Genomic DNA, 14847 nt, shown 5'->3' with positions numbered 1-14847 from the left:
CATATAATCAATAAACTGAAAGTAGCAATACCCTATAAAATTCTTATTAGAGTTAACAAGAGTCCATTAGCAGGGGTCAAAATGCCTTTGGACAGAGATAGGTCCACAAAGAACCAACTTTTAGGAGAAGCTGCAATTTAGACTTTTCTCATGCCACCTGTAATATAATGCCAGTGCAGATCTAGGTTTAAAGATCTAGTCCCCAAATAGACTGTCTCAAAACTGTCATTTTATTGCCTCAAATGCTTCATCTTCAGTAGAGCAACTTTGAGGGTCAGAAATGAAATCCTTTGAGGTAGAAATGTTTACCCACAAGTTTCTGTGCTTTTTCATTTTTAAGATCCAGTCTATAGTTAATTCAGCTCATATGTGTACCCAGAATGCTGATAAGTGTTTGAGTCTGCTATTTTTGCTGATATTCTGAATCTTTAACATTAACCAATATACCCAAGCCTTTGTGGACTAGATTCCCCATAAAGTGGACTGCAGCTTGAGAAACCATAATGCAGTTATTTGCCTTCAAGGTACACTAAGACTCCATTATTGATTATTAGCAACAAGGAAGAATTACAAGGCTGCTCCCAATTCAGGCATGTCTTGGATCATAATGACACATGCCAACCATTACCACAACTGCCAACCAGACGTCCCTCTCTCACTCTCTACCCAAATATCTAAAAGAGTTTTGATTGGCTTTTGGGATAAATCAACCCCTTCTCCATTAGAAAGCATTCTGAGAGGTTAAACCTAAATTCTGGAAAATCAAGATCCCAGGTTCAGCAAGCGCTACTTTCATTCAACAACAGCTACTTATGATGAGTCATTAAAAAGAAATGATCCATTACCATTATCTGTCTTTTGCTTCTTTGCTGAAACTTTCTTCTTTCCTGATCCGCTTTCTTGTTTTATCTCATGATGTACCAGGAGAGGATCTTGCTTTTTGGATGGGGATAGAAATGAATCACTCTTGGCATCCTGGTCATCTGTTTAAAAAAAAATACAAGATGAGAAACACCAGGGTTTATAGCTTTGTGTGTGCATGTTTGTGTGTGCCACACTCAAGTCAGCCCCCTACATTATGTCACACTCTGGACCAGGGTGAGCAAGGTGCACTCCCATGGCCTCCTCAAGGCTCCCAAGCAGAGAAAAGACATTAAGGCCCAAAGGTGATTTTTCTGATAGCAGAAGCCTCTAGGAGTGGTGATTTTGATTTTCAGTGGTGCAGATCCTTTAACCCCCCAAATCTTCAGAACCTTGCAAAACCAACACTTTTTGCTCTGCTTATTTTCAAGACTCATGCAGTTCACAGAGGGTCCTGTGAAAGAAAACTGGGTCTCAGACCCTCCAGAGGTGCCCACTGTTGCTCTTAACTTTGTGACCAAGAAAAAGAACCTAGGCTGAAGCTCTCCAGACAAAAGCAGACTCGAATGTCAATGCTCAAGGCCTCCAAATGCAAGTAGAAAATGTTACATCAACTCTAGAGTGTCTGAATGCTCCCTTTTATTTATCTAAATATCATGTAATTCCTCAAAAAATATCCAGAGAGGCTAGCAACTTATTCAAGACATAGTACTACAGCTCAGCACCATTAAAATAATAATTCTAAGATAACAGATCTATAATAAAGTGAGGTGAAGCCATCAACAATTATAAGTAACTAAATACTCTAAAGACACCAGTTCCCATCTGATCTTGGAAGCTAAGCAGTGTTAGTCCTGGTTAGTACTTGCATGGGAGGCCACTAGCAGATACCAGGTGCTTTAGGCTATATTTCAGAGGGGAAAAACTGGCAAAACCACCTCTGAGTATCCCTTGCCTAAGAAAACCCTATGAAATTCATGGGGTCCATAAGCCAACAGGTGACTCAAAAGCACATATAGACTGTACAAAAGAATGTAGCACTTGTTAATCACCCTCTCCAAAACCTAAACCAATAAATACTTTCTTGAGTTTACTCACTACACCATGGAATTCAATGTGTTTTGCTTCTGAGGAAAGCCAAAAACTACCCATTGTCTCCCACAAACTAAGATGGGAGACCCATGGTCAACAGGAAACCCACAAGATGGGTGCTCTGGGTCTCTGTTCACATCATTCAATAAAAAGACATTCCCCATTCCAAATCTTTATTGACTGATTGATTTTTATTTCTATGCCACCTTTCTCCCAGAAAGGGACCCAACAAATAAAAACTCTTTGCAGTTTACAGATTCCATGCACATATATCTTCTTGGTAATAACAGATCTGTTCTGATACTTAAAACAGCACTAAGTACAGCTATAATTTAATAGAAGCACCTGGCTGAAAGGCTTAAAAGGAAATAGTCAAAACAGGATTTCAACAGAAAACGCAAGATGGATTATTCATACCACAACCACTCGTTTTTCATTCATCCCCCACAACTGGAACATCTGGACCTGGGGACAAGTCCTGTTTGGCCTGAAAGCTTACGTGGTCCAAGAGGATGTCTCCATTTTCGAAGCTGTGCTCCACAAATCGAAGCAAGACTTTGGTCTAACAAAACCAGGAGATGCAAAAGCATGGTGGATTAAGTCCACTCAAGTAGCAGGTGAAATTTCCCCTCCTAAGGCAAAGCTGTATATGACAAAGCAGACCCTACAGTACTAATAGGCTTCTTCCACATGAAAGGCAGAAGGTTCCAAGCAGCAAGCTCTTTGTCCTTACGCCACATTCTATTTTGAAACAACTTCTTTTAATATAGTATTGCCTCATTGGTATTGTGCTGAGCTCAGGCAGCTGCTAAGACTTTGATCTAGTGGATAAGTTCTATTTCAGCTGTCCAAGAAAGGTTTTCCACAGAAGGAGAGAGGAGTTGACTACGTGCTGCTGTCTTGATGCATCTTTTTGAGAAACAAACTATACCATTCAACCACTAAGAGAATTTCATCAATTTTATCTGAATAAGCACTTTCCACCTTACTTGGGTAGCTGTCATACTGTTTTCTCAATGGCTTCCCATTTTGGGAGGAAGACTGGATATAAATCTCATAAATAAATAAACAGCTCAACTATATCTCTAGGATAAAAAATACCTTGCAATACATGTGATATATTATCTCACTACACATACATGCATGCTCACACTAGGATTGCCAATATCCCTCATTGTAAGGGATGTCCTTTATTTAATGTATGGAGGCTTATTCTCTATGATTAGTAAATGGGGCAACAACAAAAAAATCCTGTATAGGGCCAACATGTGGCTTTCAAACTAATGTCCTCATCTCTCAAGACTTGAGGTGGAATTGATGCCAGTATAATACTGGCTGTAAAATCAGCCTTTCTCTATGTTGGCCAGTCACTGATTTGAGCATTGATAGGCAAGATTTTTAAAAGAGGTAGATGGGTGCACAGCACAGTGGGCCCTTGCTGAGGTTTGGTTCCAGGACACCCCCCCCCCCCCATGAATACCAAAATCCATGGATGATCAAGTCCCATTAGTTACAATGGCAGGGTAAAATGGTGTGCTTATATAAAATGGCAAAATCAAGGTTTGCCTATTGAAATTTATATATTTCAAGTATATTCAAGCCGTGGATGCTTGAATTCATGGATAAGAAATCCATAGATAACGAGAGCTGACTGTAATATCTGAAAACCTATTTTGCAACTTGAAGGACCATATGAATGGTGGAGGGAGTTTTGAAATGTGGTGTGTGCAGGCTGGGAACTAGAAAAGAAATATCTTTTTCCATTTATAGTAACTCCTTTCTGGTTCCCAGCCTGCACACACCACATTCCCTCCACCATTCATATGGTCATCTAACCACCCTGAAATTAGGCAACATCTTTCCTCCTGCCTTTGTCCTTCAACAACCATAGTTAAAACTGAACTTGTCAACTGATCACCATACCCGTAAGTTTTGCATTTCTGTGCCTATTCATACAGTCTGGATTTAAAGCTCATTCTTAGGCAACATTTCAGTCCACGCATCTGAGAAAGTAGTCCAAGTCTACAAAAGCGTATAGAACCAGTGTGGCATAGTGGCTTGAGTGTTAGACTATGAATTATGGAGACCAGGGTCCAATTCCCATATCAACCATGAAACCCACTGGGTGACCCTGGGCAAGTTACATGCAGTCAGCCTCAAGAGAAGGCAATGACAAACCTCCTCTGAACAAATCTTGCCAAGATCATAGGTCCACTTAGGAGTGCCATGTCAGAAATGACTTGAAGACACATAACAACAACAAAAAATGAAAGCTTACACTATTTCTTTCATACAGTCTGAAAAGTGCAACAAAATCCTCTGCATACAAACCTAAAAAGGAGCTTTTCCCTGTATGGCTGACTTGTACTTTTAACCAACTTCTTCCTGAAGCACAGCTTTCCTCCTATTACATCCTGCACTGGGATTTCAACAGATACTCAAATCCCTACCCACAGGTGAGAGAGCAGCACAACAATTGTACATGTTTGCACAGAAGACCCAATGAGTTATTCCCTAGAACACAGCCTAAATCACTTAGCTTTGGCAGGATCATTACACCTCTCTTTAATGCCTAAACACTGATGTTACATTTATTGTACTTACTTTTTTATGCATTCAAATATTTATATACTGCCCTGTATCCAAACATTCAAAAACATCTGCTTTTAGCACTGAACACTTTAAAAGCAGTTCTATGCAGCTCTTTGTATCACATTTCTAGCATTCTGAAATTGGTTGGAAGAAGACCAGTACATGTTTTTGCTCTGCAGATGCTGTTCTAAATTGAAACCTAAGTAGATTTTCAAACACATGTTCAAATAGTCATTCTCCACAAACTGCTCCATTTGCCACTTTCCCATGCAATCCATTCAGGATTCCCACTGGGTGACTCTGGGCAGGTCACATGCTCAGCCTCAGGGAAAGGTAACAGCAAACCTCCTCTGAACAAATCTTGCCAAGAAAACCCCAACAAGTTTGCTTTAGAGTTGCCAAAAGTCAGGAACGACTTGACAGCACACAGCAAGAATAGCACAGATATGAGGACTTTATCCAAGTCCATTAAAAACAGGCTTGGCTTCTTGCAAAAGGAGTTAAATTGTTCATTTCAGAGTAAAAACACAAGTGAAACACAAACCTAGCCATTTTAGTAACCATTTTCCAATATTAAAATCTCTGCTCACGACACTTTTGTTTGCAAACTTTCCTCTCTTCCTTAGAATAAGAGTCTGTTTGCTCTCACAATCACTCCTTCTGCAATACATTATAAAAGTATTCCCTTTTTAAAAATGAGGAACCCAAGTCAAAAAGACATCTAGCTTGCCTGGAGCTAGAAGTCAACATCTAGAGCTGAGATATTTTTTGGACCTAGGGTCAAGAAGTCCAAGTCCATCATGAAGTGGTTGTGAAGAATCATCATAAGGAAAAATCATAATGAACACCTAAATCATTCAGAGACATTATGACATTGCTTTGGATGGGCAGGACATAGATGTACTCAACATGGCAGGGTGGGGGCTTGAGAACTAATCAACAATGCACAGCTATAGTAGAGAAACTGTGTCCTGCTTCTCTGATCTGCAAGACCTAGGGGATAGAGCCTGTTGTAGCTGCTTCAGCTTCTGGATACTTCTTTTGCTTAGTTCTTTAGGCTAGCACATAAAAATGGTGTTCCTTTATTTACTTATTGGTTGGATGGTTGGTTGGATGGATGGATGGATGGATGGATTCTCCGACGGATGTAGACCAATGCTGGTGTGTGAACCATTGGCATCCAATCTGTGGTTAATTTCCAAGAAAGAAACAGTTGCAGCCAATGGCCACAAACAGAATACTGATTCCTGGCACATTAGAAAAATATAATGCCAGTTCCCCTACATCAGACAGTCTGAGAAGCATCCATAGAGTATCAAATCAGATTAGATTCCTGGCCCTTGTTTCCTTTTCTCATTTCTTTTTATAGCAATGTGTGCTGGAGGAGACAAAACAGTTTTCCTTGTTTTACTACTGCTGATTATTTCTTCTGTTGGGAGAGGATGTTTTTTGCTCAGTTCTCATAAACTGACAAATTCAAAGAGGTTTCTTACAGTTCAGGTGTTTGCTACAATTTAGTACTTTGTAGCTTCATTTGTACAAAAAAACAAAAAACAAACCAACATTTAAAAAATTAAATTGGTAATTATTTGTAATTTAATTTGTAATTTAATTTGTGATAATTTTCTAAATAAATTGTACTTTTAATAAACCAACCAGGGTAAATTTGTGCCAAACCACATTCCTAGAGTAACAAAGTGACATTCCGTTTGTAAAAGATGTCATTTTCCCCCCAATTTTTCCAAAACTTTCTTACCCCAGCTCCAGGAACAAAATGGTAGCATAGGGTGGGGGGTGGAGGGACATTTTGTCCATGGATTTAACACTTCCAGAAATTGTACATCTCTAAGCTTCCTGTCCCTAGGACTTTCAAATGGACACACATGGGGACATGAGGGCCTCCACAGCTGCATTCTCAAAGGATGGGGACTGGGACGTTACATAAAGGTACAATACAAGTACAGGTTTCAATTCCCCATTCGGCCAAGGAGACCCACTGGTGACCTTGGGTGAGTCACATAGCCTCAGCCCCAGAAAACCCCATGATAGGTTCACCTTAGGGTCACCATAAGTCAGAAACTACTTGAAGGCATACAACAACTAAGTACAGGTAGGGCAGTGTGGGTGATAGGAGTAGCATAGTATGTGAATTTGGTTGTGCTTGGTAATTAGTGAAGAAAATGAGCGTGGAAAGTTCTCTAAGGATGAGAGCGATGAAGATGAGGGTCAGACAGGATGAAGGTTTGAATGAAGACACTTTAGAGAGGGGAAGGGCCTAAGCATTAAAGATAGGATTACATTAAAGACAGGTGGTCTATAATTATTTAAATAAAAGCTTCATAAATATGTTCAATTGTAGTTAATAGAATTATATTATTGGTGCAACATAACTATAGCTCCCATCTGATCACTACGTCGGTGTTCTAGCAGGGTTACAGCCTAAAAGAACTGCCATTAGAAAAGAAATGGTCCTATTGAGATTTGGAGGAAGGGAATTCCCCCAATGAATCCTGTCCTGGGGATGCAGTACTGTTTTAAAGTATATGGTTTTTAAGTGCTTTTACCTTTTTTAATTGTATTCTATTTTCAAACAAGTGATCTGTTTTAAAACAGCTTAATTGTTTCCATTGTCACTTTTGTAAGATTTTAATTGTACTATCCTTTGAAACTTCACCTCTTAACCTTCGCTAAAGGTTGAGAGGTGATATGATAGTGTTGTTTAAATATCTGAAGGGGCGCCATATTGAGGATGAAGCAAGCTTCTTTTCTGCTGCTCCAGAGAATAAGATCCGGAGCAATGTATTCCAACTACAAGAAAAGAGATTCCACCTAAACCTGGGGAAGAACTTCTAGATGATCAGACTGTTGGACAGTGGAACACACTGCCTCAGAGGCTGGTGGAGTCTCCTTCTTTGGAGTTATTTAAACAGAGACTGGATGGCCTTCTGTTGGGAGTGCTTTGACTGTGTTCCTGCATGGCAGGAGGTTGGACTGGATGGCCCTTGTGGCCTCTTCCAATTTATAATTCTATTATTCTATGACTGTATGAAACTGTAAGCTGCTTTGAGTCTCAATTTTGGGGGGAAAGTGGGCTATACATAAATATAACAACAACAACAGCAAACAATCCACTTCCTCCAATGACCCTGGAAATCTGTTCTTTTTGTAATTCCTGGTAGAAGCATGCTCTTAAGAAGAAGAATGTAGGGAAGTCTGAAAGCACTGCTGGTTAAGAAGTGTGAGAACCACAGTGGGGTCATTACAAGGATCTTTTAGAGTAGATACGTAAATATTCTGGGGGGGGGGTGTGTAAACGTTTGGGGGGGTGGAAGGATTTTTTTCCCAAAATATTTTTTTCCTTGAAAAATTGTAAAAAATGGTTTATAGGATGTTCTCTTTTAGATTAAGAATAAAATATTTAACACAAGATGTTCGTATATTTACTTCTCCCTCCTTATTTCTAAAAGCTATTTAACATGTAAAGTTTTGCATAGGACTATGCAAATATCTCACATCACCACAATTCTTGTTCTTACTTTCTCTTAGTTCTCTTTGTGGAAATATGCGTTTTATGTTTCCTCGGTACTATGAAAGATAAGAGGAGATAAAATTCTTTTCTTTTTATAATACTGATATTTTTGTTTAGGATTTTTTTTTAGTCTGTTCCTCTTAAATTAATAAAGTGAAAGATGTTCCTTTCATGCAGTTCAAGAGCTCCTTACTATTCATAAGCATGTAATTCCATTTGCAATGGGTTTTTTGAAATTAAGAAAATTCAATTTGTAATTATTGTCTGAATAAACCAAATACGATAATGTAGTGGATAACCAAATTATATAATACATTTTATGTGCCTGATAATGTTATGTCTAACCAAGCTGTATATCATTTAATGTGTTAAAAGTAACAAAGTGATTTTCATTTTTAAAGGATCCTAATATTATTTTTTCCAAATTTTCCAAGAATTCCCATTCCTCCCCCCTCCCCCCCCCCCCCGGCTCAAAAAAGCAGGGCTTTTCCATAGCTTAAGAATTTCTGTAATTTTACACTTCTAGTCCAGAGTGAGCAGAAGGCTGAGCCTGCTTTGCTATAAGACACCTACCACATCCGTTCTTCAACAATAAATCTGCTTCCACACAAGTGGCTTTGTCTCATCCTAATTATCCTCCAATCTGTTTTTTATGATCAGGCCTTCTGGTTATTACACTTGCCATTCACAAACATAATGGACTTCATATCATTAGATTTCAGGAAAGGAATACCCAAAATATATCCAAAAGAACGAAAGAAAAGGGAAGAAGTGAGGGAACACATATTGGGTTTACATGCCCTTGTGTGGATCTTAAAGACACAGCTAAAAACATAAACTCAGGGAGGTGTGTGAATGGTGGTAAGACAACAAGAGGCTCTCCCAAACAAAGCAAAAACATTAACTCCTTTCAAAACAGGAATGTTGTTGCAGAAGTAATTCTGGAAATATGGACAGACCACAAGTTTTGGTGAGCATTTTTACCCTGAAGCCCTGACACCAGTTAACCTTCAGACATGCTAGGAAGTCTTCTATTGCTTCTTTAGAATAGCCTGCATTTCACCCACAAAGACTACATTTGCACTTTGGCTTTATGCTGAATCCTGTTCAAGTCAACGATAAAGCAGACTGGTACTCTACTGCTCCAGAGAAGATGCTTAAAACAAACTGCCAGAAATGGCAAGGAAGAGAATTATGAACAAGCATCAGGAAAAACTTCATAAAAGTAAGAACTGTTTGACGGTGGAAGTGTCTGCTGCTGGAAGCACTGGTCAGAGATAACCTAAGCAGAGGCTAGTCATCTGCCTGAAATGCTTTAGTTGTACCTTGAACTTCAGAATGTACAGAACAGGATGGAGCAGATGATCTCCACAATTCTATCGCTGTGCCAGTATTGGAACATAAACACTGTCCTTTCAGACATATCATACTATTAACTAATGTTTCCACATGGAAATTAAAACCTCACTACTCACATTTAAAGTGTTTAATCATTAACTTTAAAGTTAATTTATCTGTTCTGTGGACACTCCTATAAAAAGTGGATTCAATAATATACTGTATTTTATTGTATCATATTATGGATTATTTGTTTTACACCATCTACCAAATTATAAAAGCTTTTGGCTAAACACAGTAAAGACTGGCTTCATCTGGACCATAGGGAGGCAGCAACTGTTAGTAAGTATTTTCTTTGGAGACTCACTGAAGCCTAAGAGGTTTTCACAAGCAGTGAAGAAGATTTCTGTATTTGGATTAGCTCTCCAACTGGGAAAAAGATTAAAACATTCTACTCAGGGAGACAATTTCATCAGGGAGAGGAAGGAGTACAAATATTTTACTATTTTATACAAAGATGGAGGCAAGTCTTGTGAGAGCTTATAATAATACCTGTTCCCAAATCTGCCCCCATCTTTACTATTATTCTCACTGCATTTTTGAGCAGCTGTGTTGAGCCTCTCTTCCACTCACAAACATTTTGGAAACTAATTGTCCTGTAAGGAAAAAAAGCACGGCTATCTGCGTGAGGTACCTGTGTGAGGTGGTGGCCAGGTGTTATCTGCAACCTCTGAGCCTCACCGGCTGCACCAAGAGTGAAGTGATGCCATCAAGTATAGATATGGTAGAAGTGACAAACCTGAAGTCCTCCAGATTTTGTTGCACTACAACTCCCATCAACTCTAGCCAGCATAGCCAATAATGACAGACAGTGGGACTTGTAATGCAACATCATCTGGCATGGTCATGAGTTCTGATTCCTTTTGTAAGGTCAGCAACCTTTCACTATGCTACAGTTAGCTCCAACTGTTCCCAAACTATTTTTTGTAGGCCTTCTTCTGAACTGTGATCAGCCCGTTTCCATTCCAGCTAAGAATCCTGTAATGTTAGGAACAGATACACAAGTTTGCTCGTTTTTTTCCTTTTCTCCCCTTCCTCCTTTTTTTATGTGCTGTGTCTTCCATAGTATTCTACGTGCACAGGCAGCAACTATCTTGTTTGTTACTAATGTATAAACCATTGTGAGAACACTTCTGGCTGAAGATGGGATAAATGTGTTTAGATAAGAGTTAACACATAATGGGCTAAACTACCCACGTCCCTCACCCAAACCAAGCTGTAGCACAGGGATACCTATTCCATTTTTCTGCTTCTTTTGTCCAGCTTTCTTCTTAGACACAGCTACTTCTGAAGGTGGGGTAGGCTGTTTGGTAACAGGTACCGGTTCTACTTTCTTCCCGGCAGGCTTGGCTCCATCTGATTCTTTTGACACGTGCTCCTCTGGACTACCTTTGTGTTTTTTCTCCTTCTTCTTGCGCTCTCGGAGGCTGGTGGGGGCTTCTGTCACACTCAGCTGCGAAGGAAGTACATGTTCGTCCTCCGCCCCCAAAGCATCAGATAGTTTGAAGTCCCTGGGGGTGCTTTCCGAGTCAGATTCGTGAAGGGTCCCATTTTGGGCTTCTTTCTTTTTGCTCTTCTTCTTCTCTGCTTTCTTTTTATCAGTCTTGACAGGTGGAAACTTTTGATCCCTCTTTTGTTTCGCGAGGGCTTCATCGTACAGGGTTTCTTTCATGAAAAGCCAGAAAAAGAGGAAGATCACCGCAATCACAACTGACGGTACGAGGATAATGAAATAGGTAGACTCATAGAATTCCATTGTGCTTTTCTTGACTACTGCCTATAAGAGTAAATCTGCAAAAGTCGGGGGGGGGGGGGGAGAGAGAGAGAGAGAGAGAGAGAGAGAGAGCAGTAAGAAGCCAGTCTGGAAAAGCATCCTTAAAAACAGTTTTTTCAAAATATATTACAGCTCACTAAGTGGATAGCAAGGGGTCAACAGTGAGACTGTGGCCATTTCAGCAGGTCAAAGTAAAGGAAGACAAGGGGAAAAGTTACTTCATCAGCTCTCCTGCATAATCTTTGGCTCTCCCACAACTATCACTTGGAAGTACCTGTTCCATCAGTCCAGCTAAGGTTGCCTGCATCCCATCTGGTTATTAGAACAGTAACTTAAGGAAATGTTGGCAGAATTTATCCGCCCTCTCCCCCCCCCCAAAAAAAAATCCCATTCTCTTCTTTTTATGTTATGTCCTTTATATTATAAAACCCAAGGCCAGAATTGCTTTGCTTTTTAGTGATTCAAATAAGTGCTTTTCAAGTTTAAAATGCTCTAAATAAGTATGCAGAAGGATCTTGTAGCACCTTGGAGATTAACTGAAAGAAGCTGGTAGCATGAGCTTTCACAGACCTGAAGAATGACCGTATATACGCGTGTACAAGTCAACCTCATGTATAAGTCATGGGTCAAAATCATGGATTTTGATATGACTCATGGATAAGTCAAGGATATACCATGGGGGGCTATAACAATGGATCTAAAGGGGGAACTCCACCTCCATCCCTCTTTCTTCTCTGGAACTCTCCTGACTAGTTAACACCATTTCCCAGATACTGGAGGAGATGGCTTTAATACGGGATGGGGAAGGGAAAGAAGTGGATTTAAATGTGAGGTTTGGTGGGGAGAGAAGGCTTTAACATTAGATTGGAAAGGAAGTGGATTTAAATGTGGGGCTTGATGGGGAGAGAAGGCTTTAACATTGGATCGGGAAAAGAATAACCTCTTTTTCACACACACACACACACACACACACACACACACACACACACCCTCTGCCGGCAACTCTTTCGGAAATCACTACCAAGGGACACAGAGTAGTGCTTCTTTCAGGACCTTTCTAAGCACTATTACTGGACTGACCCAGATATACTGTATGTTGGCCCAGGATTTTAGGGTCAATTTTTGGGCATAAATTTCTTGACATATAGTGGAGCATATGCGGTAGATTCAGGACTACAAAAGCTCATGCTGCCAGCTTCTTTGCACAAGTATTTTCTAGACTAACAAGACTATGTCTCTGACTACTTTAAATAAATAAATGAATGAAATGACAGTAACAGCAAGGTAGCTTCTGCAAGAGTGAGAGATAGCCCAGTAGAAGTGATTTGTGCTACCACTGGAGAGGGTTGGGTGGGTTTAGGTCTCATTCTCAAGTCAGGTGAAAAGGTTGTGTGGCTCAAAAAGGCTGGCCAGAGCATTACATGCAGATTGCAACATTCCATGGCATCAATGGCATGGGTCCTTAGAATCTGCTGGAGACTCTGCTGGAGTTTGGTTCCAGCACCCCCATGGATACCAAAATCTGTGGATGCTCAAGTCCTATTAAATACAATGGCATAGTAAAATGGTGCCCCTTACACAAAATGGAAAAACGAAGGTTTGCTTTTGGGAATTTATATATTTTTAAAGTATTTTCAAGCCATGGATGCTTGGATCCATGGATAAAAAAATCCTTGGATATGGAGAACTGTGTCCATACAAATATTACTTGAAAAAATTCCCAAGCTGAAACTTTTGCCTTCCCATGTTCTTCACTGTTTGAAGAATTCTTTCTTGGAAACTAGCGAATCACTGACAGTTGAAAAAGACATTCTCAAGCTAAGAGGACTAGGGGTCTAAATTCACTTAAATACATTTCACCAGGGTTCCTGACGCAATATATGTATGTGCCTTCAAACTGCCTGCCTGTCGACTTAGGGCAACTCTATGAATTTCATGGGGTTTTCTTAGGCAAGGAATACTCAGAGGTGATTTTTGCCAGTTCCTTTCTACAGCACCTGGTAATGGTTGATGACCTCCTTTCCAAGGACTAACCAGGGATGACCCTATTTAGCTTTCAAGATCAGACAGGATTTGATGCCTTTAGGGTTTCTAGGCCCTTCCCACAGATACACAGGCAAGATGAGACAGGAAAGATTTCCCTGAAGCTAGAAAATGTGGAATCTCATAGGACTGAAGAAATCAAAGATCATCTAATACAATTTTGAGCCCGAAAAACAACTTTGATTCACATAAACCTCTAAAGTAAAGAACGCTCTGTCCTTTGACACTTGTCAAGGGTCACTGGGGGGCTGCACCTCAAAAGGGACATGCAAAGGATGAAACACCCCAAGCCAAATCTAGTGACCAGTGAAAACACAACTATTCCAATGCTGTCTTTCCTCTTCTCTCCCCCTTTCTTTCTTTCTTTGATACTTTGGTGATCCCTGGCTCCAGGGATCACCACAGATACCTGTTAAGACTGTGAGCCTGCAAGCAGGGCCTGGTTTATATTTTAGTATCGGTACAGTCAACAGAGAGAATCAGTGTGATATAGTGGTTTAAGAGCTGGGCTATGACTCTAGAGAGCAGGGTCTGAATCCCCAATTGTCCGAGAAAACCATTGGTTGATTTTGGGCAAGTTACACTCCTTCAGCCTCAGAAGATGGCAAAGGCAAACCCCCTCTGAACAAATCTTGCCAAGAAAATCTCATGATAAGGTTGCCATAAATTGCAAACAACTTGAAAACACACAACAACAATCAACAGGTGATCTGAAGGCTTGTGTTGCATGTGCATAAACAGAGCATTCATGAAGTGTACAGCACTTTTATAAGCATCTGAATTATAATACCTAAACCCTCATTGGTCTAATCTCCCTTTTTGGACAAATTCAAGTAGTTCCAATTACAACACAATTATATACAGTCGGCCCTCTGTATTCAAGGATTTTTCATCCATGGATTCAAGCATCCATGGCTTGAAAATATTTTTCAGAAGTATAAATTCCAAACCACACTCTAAGGGACACCACTTTACTATGCCATTGTATTTAATGGGGCTTGAGCATCCACGGATTTTGTTATCCACTGAGGTTTCTGGAGCCAAACCCCAGCGGATACCAAGGGCCTACTATATAGAAATATTCAAATCAACAACTAGGAAAGTCCACAGTCCCTTTAAGCAAGAGAGAAAAACAAATGAGGTGGCATCCATTCTGGTGAGATTAAGACTGCTGACTCAGTACCACTTAATTACAAAAACAAAATCAATTGAGTTAATAATTTTGAGTTCCCAGTGCTTTTTTAAAAAGCAATAAAAGGATTAAATGCTGAACCATAATCCCATTCAGTTATTTTTAAGTTTGTATATTTTTTTTGTTTATATACATTAAACTCAAAGCAGCTTAATGCATAAAAATTCTGACATGTAAAACAGTCTATTTAATAAAACACTCCGCAAAAGCCTATGCCAAATAAAACAGTCTTTAAGGTGACACAAAACACCTCACTGTTGTTGTTTTTTTGGTTGCAGCTTTTGCAACAGACTAATATAGTGTGGCATGTTGGTTTGTGTGTTGGGCAACAACTTTGGAGACCAGGGTTCAATTTGAACTCCACTG

The 14847-nt window shown here is 39.8% G+C and overlaps 1 protein-coding gene across 7 annotated transcripts in view; it reads right to left on the bottom strand.

The window, feature by feature from the left end:
* The window catches only part of KTN1 (kinectin 1), a 165582-nt gene that overhangs the window by 105884 nt on the left and 44851 nt on the right, over positions 1–14847 (bottom strand). For all 7 annotated transcript variants that reach the window (XM_089522818.1, XM_089522817.1, XM_089522821.1 and 4 more), the window contains 2 exons: positions 10706–11263; positions 846–983 (listed from right to left, as the gene is read on the bottom strand). In XM_089522818.1, the coding sequence (XP_089378944.1) occupies positions 846–983; positions 10706–11228 (661 nt within the window). In that variant the 5' untranslated portion in view covers positions 11229–11263. The remainder of the gene's footprint in view (positions 1–845; positions 984–10705; positions 11264–14847) is intronic.

This window comes from Sceloporus occidentalis, unplaced genomic scaffold (assembly GCF_023333645.1).
Source record: "Sceloporus occidentalis isolate IW3139 unplaced genomic scaffold, rSceOcc1.0.p SCAF_4, whole genome shotgun sequence".
Lineage (NCBI taxonomy): Eukaryota > Metazoa > Chordata > Lepidosauria > Squamata > Phrynosomatidae > Sceloporus > Sceloporus occidentalis.
The sequence above is the reverse complement of the archived record's forward strand: the minus strand, read 5'-3'. Positions and strand labels throughout refer to the sequence as shown.